This window comes from Euphorbia lathyris, chromosome 5, assembly GCF_963576675.1.
Source record: "Euphorbia lathyris chromosome 5, ddEupLath1.1, whole genome shotgun sequence".
In the NCBI taxonomy this organism is placed as follows: domain Eukaryota; kingdom Viridiplantae; phylum Streptophyta; class Magnoliopsida; order Malpighiales; family Euphorbiaceae; genus Euphorbia; species Euphorbia lathyris.
In genome coordinates, this window is record NC_088914.1 from 53,278,320 (window position 1) to 53,286,191 (window position 7,872).

The 7,872-nt window shown below is 33.9% G+C and overlaps 1 protein-coding gene across 2 annotated transcripts; it reads right to left on the reverse strand.

Moving 5' to 3' along the window:
• Positions 1–2,045: 2,045 nt before the first annotated feature.
• Positions 2,046–7,574, reverse strand: LOC136229451 (26S proteasome non-ATPase regulatory subunit 12 homolog A). Of its 2 annotated transcripts, XM_066018248.1 has the most exons (12): positions 7,421–7,574; positions 7,107–7,292; positions 6,224–6,331; positions 6,029–6,133; positions 5,829–5,885; positions 5,322–5,518; positions 4,387–4,486; positions 4,197–4,309; positions 3,953–4,106; positions 3,780–3,857; positions 2,513–2,759; positions 2,046–2,423 (listed from the first exon to the last, which is right to left on the reverse strand). In XM_066018248.1, exons 1-11 carry the CDS (start codon positions 7,421–7,423, stop codon positions 2,541–2,543), a joined length of 1,320 nt encoding a protein of 439 aa, XP_065874320.1. In that variant the 5' UTR covers positions 7,424–7,574; the 3' UTR covers positions 2,046–2,423; positions 2,513–2,540. The 2 variants fall into 2 exon arrangements, with proteins under 2 accessions (XP_065874320.1, XP_065874319.1); XM_066018247.1 differs by lacking the exon at positions 7,421–7,574 and having other exon boundaries at positions 7,107–7,304.
• Positions 7,575–7,872: the final 298 nt, after the last annotated feature.

The following is a 7,872-nucleotide window of genomic DNA, read 5'->3' on the forward strand; positions in this document are numbered from 1 at the left end:
TACCATTCAACTTTACAAATTTTCACCCTAGGCCATTGAATTTCAAAATGTAATATAAAAGGAGTTAATGTGCAAAAGTACCCCTAACGTTTTGGGCTAGGAGCAATTTTATCCCTAACGTCTAAAATTGTGCAATTTTACCCCTAACGTTGGAAGCCAAGAGTAATTTTACCCCTAACGTTAATAAATTGCGTCAATTTGAGAAATAATTCATCAAATTGTCTTCTCAGTCATAAATCTTGTTATCTACACTTCATACGTGTGTCATTTTACCAGTAACAAATCACAAATATTCGTTGGGATGTGAAAAAAATATATTGTCTTTTTGTACGGATTAGACAAAAAAATTCAAAAAATCCACCGAATTTATAAATATTAATCTCAAATTCTATTATTAAATTATAAAAAAAAACATGAAATCCTTTTTTTAGAATGAATTATTATGCAATTGGTGCAGAATAATGAGCAAAAATATCTGTGTTTTATAATAGTGTCTGAAATTGACCCAATTTATCAACGTTAGGGGTAAAATTGCTCTTGACTTTCAACGTTAGGGGTAAAATTGCACAATTGTAGACGTTAAAGTTAAAATTGCTCATGGTATTAGGATATTTTTGCACCTTAACCCAATATAAAAGCTACTAAATTTTACACTTTATTACTTTCGTGGCCTATAAACTTTACACTTTATTACTCCTGTGGTCACTGAACTTTACACTTTGTTATGTCCGTGACCACTAAACTTCAATCAACGCCTCAAAATAAAAAAATTCCAAGAATTAATGATATTGTAAGCAACTTTATTTTTTGAAAATTTTCGTTTTCAGATCATGTAGATGTTGTTTGGTTAAAATATAGAAAGTGGATTTTAGAGAGAGAAAGGTCCAAAATAAAAGAATGTGATTTTATGGTAAAATCTCATTCTTAACAACTTTAATTCTTGAATATTTCCATGTTGAGGTCGAGTTAGTTAAAATTTAGTGAGCACAAAGGTATAAAATGTAAAATTAAAATTTAGTGATCACAGGATGTAATAAAATGTAAAATTCAATGGTTTTTATGTTACATTTTGAAGTTCAGTAGTCATACCGTAAAAATTCATAAAGTTCAATGGCCATAGATGTGATTTACCCAATCTAGAACTGAACGTGGATCTCGAAGATTCTTGAACTGAACCGAATACCAAAAAAAGATCTAGAATTGGATCGAATCATTGACTTTTTCTATAGAACCGAACTGAATTGTACTGTTGACTTAATTAGATACAATTCTAGAGATTTTCAAATTTCTAATATTAGTGAATAAATATATTGGAGATTCTAGAACCGAACCAAATATAAAAAAACTCAGGACCAGATTGAACCGTTGATTTTTTCTGTAGGACCGAACTGAATTGTACCGTTGTCTTTATTAGATACAATTTTGAAAATTTTCACATCCCCAAATTGTACCGAACCATACTCATTCCTACTATCCTCGTCAACTATGATAAATGATACTGAACTGACACAAATTCACATTGAGCTGATTTCATGTATTCCTTATCTGTTTACCAGAGATGTTACATTCATCTCAAGTTACTAACTTTTTAACATAAATTAGTAATGCAAGAAAAAAATTTAATTTTATGTTATTTTTTTCAATTTCATTTGGCTAAAAAATTATTTTACATGATATCCATTGAGCAGGCACATTTGGCTCAGCTGTTGCAGATATTAGTTGACTAAGAAATAGTTAAGAAAATGTAACAGACAGGATTTATCGCTACAAAACAACAAAAGTAGTCATTTAAGAAGCCAAAAATTTGTAAAGAAGTCGATGCTTGTCAATTGTATCTTAGTCCAGACATGTTGCGTCCGGCAGCACAAATGGCTTCCAAACATCTAAGATAACATCAGCTTTACCCGTTAAATTCTTGCATAATAAACATAAGTCCCAATTAGAACTGGATTCGTGCATGCCAGTTTATCCACCTTAAGCTGATGAGAATAGCAGACGATTTCAAGAGGTGAATAAAATTGATACAAAGATTTGATGATTTCAGATGGTAAGAATGTAAACACCGCATTCGTTAATGTCACAAAAAGAATAGCAAGCGATACCACAGAATAGAATACATAAAAGTGGTTACCCAGTTAGCTGTTGGAGCGCAAATGATAGCTAATCTTAAACAGAAGCAGAAAATAATTTCTTTCCACTGCTATAAAACAACCGCCCATCATCCATGGGTTCCTGCCATTAGTCAGTGGGTATGGTAATGTGACATAAGTATACAAAATGTCTTAATTTTCTGCCCTACGATGCCACTATTTCCTTCACCAAACATAAAACTTCTGCACAAGTGCCTGCCTTACCCACCAAAAGATTTTAAATGGAATTTCTCTATCATTTCATTCCACTGAAAGAAAAGCTCAAACTGGGACCTGCAAAAAAAAAAAAAAAAAGGAAAGAAAGGATTCTCACAAGTTTCATATGATAATAACATGCCTTTGACAGAGAAACAACTGTTTACCTGCATGCAATTGCTGAAATCATCCCTTCTAAACTTTAAGAGCAGCTTTGTGTATCATAGTTTCTTTGTGTATTTGGTGGCAACTCTTTTCAACAAGATCGAGCAGCTTCTCCAAATTCACCGCCCATGAATTGAGAATGTCATTGCTGTCTTTCGCTACTTGGAAACAGACAACCCCCTTTGGCCTGTCGATCCTTGCCATCAGAGCTTTTGATACAACCATATCTGACAGGTGCTTCTCCGCATCCTATATTTACATTAGACACAAACTTAAGACTGGATAAGATGAAATTGAACTTTGCATGCAAATATATGATGATATAAAGCATAGTCGGCCAATTAGGGGAACATCTTCACTGCACTCCCATTTAATATTTATATTTAAATGAAATTTACTTTAATGGATATGTTAGTTAACATGATTGAGCTCCGTAACTATCCAGATTTAAGGGGTGTCAATAAAAAACATTTAACAGCTCAAAAAGAGGGGGGGAGGGGGGCCAACCCTGATTCCTCCACAACCTTCCATTTCAAACAATAAAAAGAACAGAATAGACAGTGGCAAACTATGGAAATAAAATCACCCAAGATAATATAAAGATCTTGTATCTTTCAACTCAACGAACCCTATACTTACCATTCCATGATTTACCACCTTACTACATATTTTCAACCTACAACGTGAAAGTCAGATATAGGAGAAAAATAATTTATACAAACCCTTCTGCTCTTGTACTTGCTAAACTAACTTAGCATGCAAAAGCATAATTTGGCACCTCCAACTAAGATATCACCAATGTTTTTAATAAAAAAGACTTCAGCCAAGGGTGTTTGTTTCAATCCCAAAGCTATAGCTTACGCCTATAGGCCTCACAAAGAAAAGTCTTGGGACAATTTCAGGTGAATGTCTCCAACATACCTTTTGAAACAAACAATTGAATATGAAATTTCCAACCAAATTATAACTTATTCTTCACACTGAGAGATACAATCCAAAATAGAATTCACTTGAACAATACAGGCATCAATTGATATGTTTTGCTTTAAGTTCAACAAGGGTCACTCTTCTACAGTTGATAAATATATTATTGCTGAACAGAAGCACTATCCAACAAAAATGCATAAGCTACTAACATGCACACTAAGGAACAAAGAAAACATACACAAATATTTCAAAATGAACATGCACATGTACATATTAATAAAGAAAGATCAGTCAGATGTTTAATAAGCTAGAAGTAGTTGAAATAACAAAGCACATGCAAACCTGGATGCTGAGACACAACAACTCTGCAAGCCTCTTCATAGTAATTCTTGAATAGTACTTTGAAACAACAAGGATATTCTGAAAAGCAACAATCATAATGAAAACAATCAATGCAGATTCTAAAATAGGAGCTTATTAGGGAGGGCATCATTTAGCATCCAAGAAAGTGTTACATGCTCAATTATTCTTTGCTTCAAATCTTCAGCTGCTTTGTCACCCAAAGAACCTCCAAGCATGTCCTTCTCTGTGTCAAATTCTTCATTGTATGTATTCCAAAGAGATGTCCATTGGATTACCTCCATTGTGACCAATTGTTTTAAAAGCAACCTATGGAAAAATATTGAAACAAGCAAAGCATAAACAAACAAGAAATTGCAATTCAAACAATAAAATTAATGGAATCTATATGATACATACTTAAATTTTGGAAGTTCAGAAAGATTTTTATCCTCCAAGGTCGAATTCAAAAGGCTCGACTGCATTGGATCATGTGGCGCCAGCACCAAGTACCAACAGATTTTCCTCAGAACCTACATGTTGGAGAATGTCAAGGCACCAAAGAAATATAAATGAATTGGCAGGATAAGCATTAAAGACACGGATTTACCGGAATCCATTGAGCAGGATTTTCCTTTACAGAAGGAATCTCATATATTGCCTTGTAGCAACGACAAATTTCAATGTAGTCATTATTATGGGAGTAATACCTAGACAATGAGAACAGGGTAAGACACGCATCCTTTGTAAGAACAAAACTGAGATGCACAACTGTAAAACAAGAACTATTCAAAGCTATTAAAACACATTTAAAATCAAAGAGTTCAAAAGAGCAATATTACAACAAGAAACAAGAAACCAAGCCCAGATCTTACATTGAAAAACGTGGGATATGCGAACTCTTCAATCAAGAAGATCGTGAAGATACTTAATCTGCTTCTATGCATGTCATGTCATGTAATAGTATGCAAAAATGCCATGATAAATGAGAAATCTATCCAACAAATCATAGTTCAAGACAAAAAGCAATATGTATGAGGCTACCAATCAATGTAAATCAGAAAAAGTAGGGATTCCCTAAGGTATAAACAGAGTGATAAAGTTATGTAGAACACATACAAGTTGGTCACTTCAAGCAATTTGCATCACGTTCAAAATAAAAGTAACAATGATGCAGGAAACATAAATCCGTGATTCGGGAAAGTTTTTCCTGTGGTCTAAATATGCAGAAAGTATATTTTAGTAACAAGTATATTAATCATATGCCAGGTTCAGTAATTCAACTGTATCCTAACATCAAAACCTGTGAAAATGTCATCTTAAAACCACTTCCAACTATAGCAATTTCATAGTTAATAATTCAGTTCCAAAGACCAGATCATATATCAAAAAAACCAGAAAAGCCCATCATAATTCTGAGAGCACATAAAACAGAAATGCATAAAAATCAATATCCAAAAATAAGCTAAAATAATGATGTAAAAATGAAGAATGAAACAAAAATAAGATACTGTAAAAATGAAGAATGAAACAAAAATAAGATACCTTATCATTAATTCATAGTATATACGCTTCAATTCCAACAATGATGGTATATCAGCAGGTGCTTCTTCGACCATATTATCCCCTTCTTTGGGTTTCTTCTTTTCTTTGGAGGGATCAACTTCAAACACTCTTGGGCTAATCTTCCTTGAAAGAATTTGTGCCCGGACATAATCTTGGCGGTCTAAGCATAGGCGAACCTGTAAAAGTTATGCACAAGTTGAGACAAAATTGATAAATAAGAACTAACCAATCCCCAAAATCAATGTTGAAATAATTACAAAGAAGACCCTTAATCTGATGCAGTCCTGACAAATAAAACCATGTTGCAAGACCTAGAACTTATTCGCTTTTTTAATTTTTTTGCATTTTTGCCCCAATTGATTGCACTTGGACCTTAAAACTTCAGCCACTTGGTTGCAGTCGACGATCTCAATCATTTGTCTAGAAGAAAGAACTTCAACAATAAGAACTAAATGATGGAATTGGTAAAAATGAAGAGACACATACTTGTTCAAGAATGAAAGCAATTTTTTCTGTTTTGGCCATTGCACCAAAAGTTTCCACCTGTATGTCAAAAAAAGGCATAAAAAGGAAGCAAAGAAATGCCGAAATATTCAGAGACAAATGAGAAACAAATATTATTATTTCTATATATTATAACATAGAGTTTAATATAAACTATTGCCGAACAAAAACCTCATACTTACAGCAACTTCTTGCATCAGATCTGCAGCTTCTGCTATAAGTCCCTGCCCTTCTTTAATCTTAGCTAGTTTCTTTATCAACCTTGCTCTCTCAATTTCAACATAAATCTACAGCATATATAATCTTATTAAAACAATATAAGCATATAAATGCAAAACCAAACCAAAAAATAAAAATTAACATTCTGCATAAATCACCTTCCCAGCAGAAACATTGTTAAGTGTCTTGATAAGTTCTATACGAGTTTCAATATCTGGTGTCTCATCAATGTATTGCATTGCTTGCTGGACCATAGCAGTTACAGCCTGTAGATCACCGAGACGGCCCCACAAACAAAATGAACATGAAAACAATAGCCAAAGTTTCAATAACAGTTTGATTAGGTTCTGTGCAACTACCACCAAACAAAAGATACAAAGTAAATCCAGTAAGGAGCCTAAAAACTAGCCACAATAAAATTAATGCAGCCATACACATTGAAATTTAACTTTGGCATAAAAGCTACACCTAGGAAGCACCGACACTTCTAGAAGGTTATCATACGAGTATCGGACACGCACCCGACACTCCAAATAAGTGCCCCCTCTTTTTCTTTCCTTTTTTAGGGAGACACTTTCAGGACACTTAGAGGACCCAGCTTCTGAGTTTTATAGAGATTTTTTATAATTTTACAAAAAATAGGGGTTGATATATAAAAAATCGTAGTTAAAAAAAGAAATCAAAATCTATTGAAAAGAATACAGCAGCGGCGGCTTTTTTGATAGTTTGAAGTATTAAATGTTTCTACCATTCCCGTACTGGTTATGTACCTGTGTCTCATATTTTCTAAACATGCAGTTGCCATACCCGTTCCAGTACCCGAGTCAGTGCTTCCTAGCTAATTAAGTAAGGACTTTCCAACTATTAGGGTTTACAACAACCATTTCTCCAACCCTTGAATTACAGAGATATTATTATAACTCTGGACTCGAATTCAACAACTAAATCTATAAATCGATCATGAAGGAAATGTTTTTAATTCAAAGCCATATACACACAATCTGCTGAAAGCCTATACAGAGCAGAGCATGAATTCAGTACCTGCTTAAGTTGACCACGTTTCTTGGACAGAAGGAGAATCTGGTCATTGAGCATCTTCCAGTCTTTTGCTTCGAAGCAAAGTTGAAGAATCTCAGTGACAGCCTTTTTTGTGCCGGCGACGTCACCGGCAAGCCTCATTTGCTTCTCGACATTCTGCAACTGATCTATTGCCGACTCTAAATTCGTCTGATTTCCCATTTCAAAAAGAAAACAAAAAGGCAGGTGATAGAAATCAGCGCAAAAAGAAACAAAAAGTTAAGTATGAGACGATATTCTGTAGATCTGAGCAAGAGAAAACAAAGTTATAGACTCACCATCTTGAATCGGCGAAATCTATGTGGATGGCAATTCGAATTGAACCCTAGAGGCTGGAGGAGACTGATTGTTTGATTTTTGAGAGTAGGACGAAAAAAAATATAAAAAGAAGAGAGCAATTCATTAAATAAAGGGGATCCACTTAAAACCCCTGTGCAAGAAACCCTGGCAATGGTTCTGGTAGATCCATGACCCGATTACCCAGTTCAAATATTAAATGAAGTGGTGCATTTTAAATTTAATGCTATGCTTGGATTAAGTTAAAGGGGATAATAATAAAGGAGGAAAGGAAATTAAAGTTTTGAATATTAATACTTGTTTGGGGAAAAAGGGTAGGAATTTTGAATATGAAATAAAGTAAAAATAAATGTTACAGGGGGATTTCAATGACATTGAAATCGAGGTGGGTGTGGTTATCCTTTTTCCTATGGTTTCTATCTCTAATTAAATT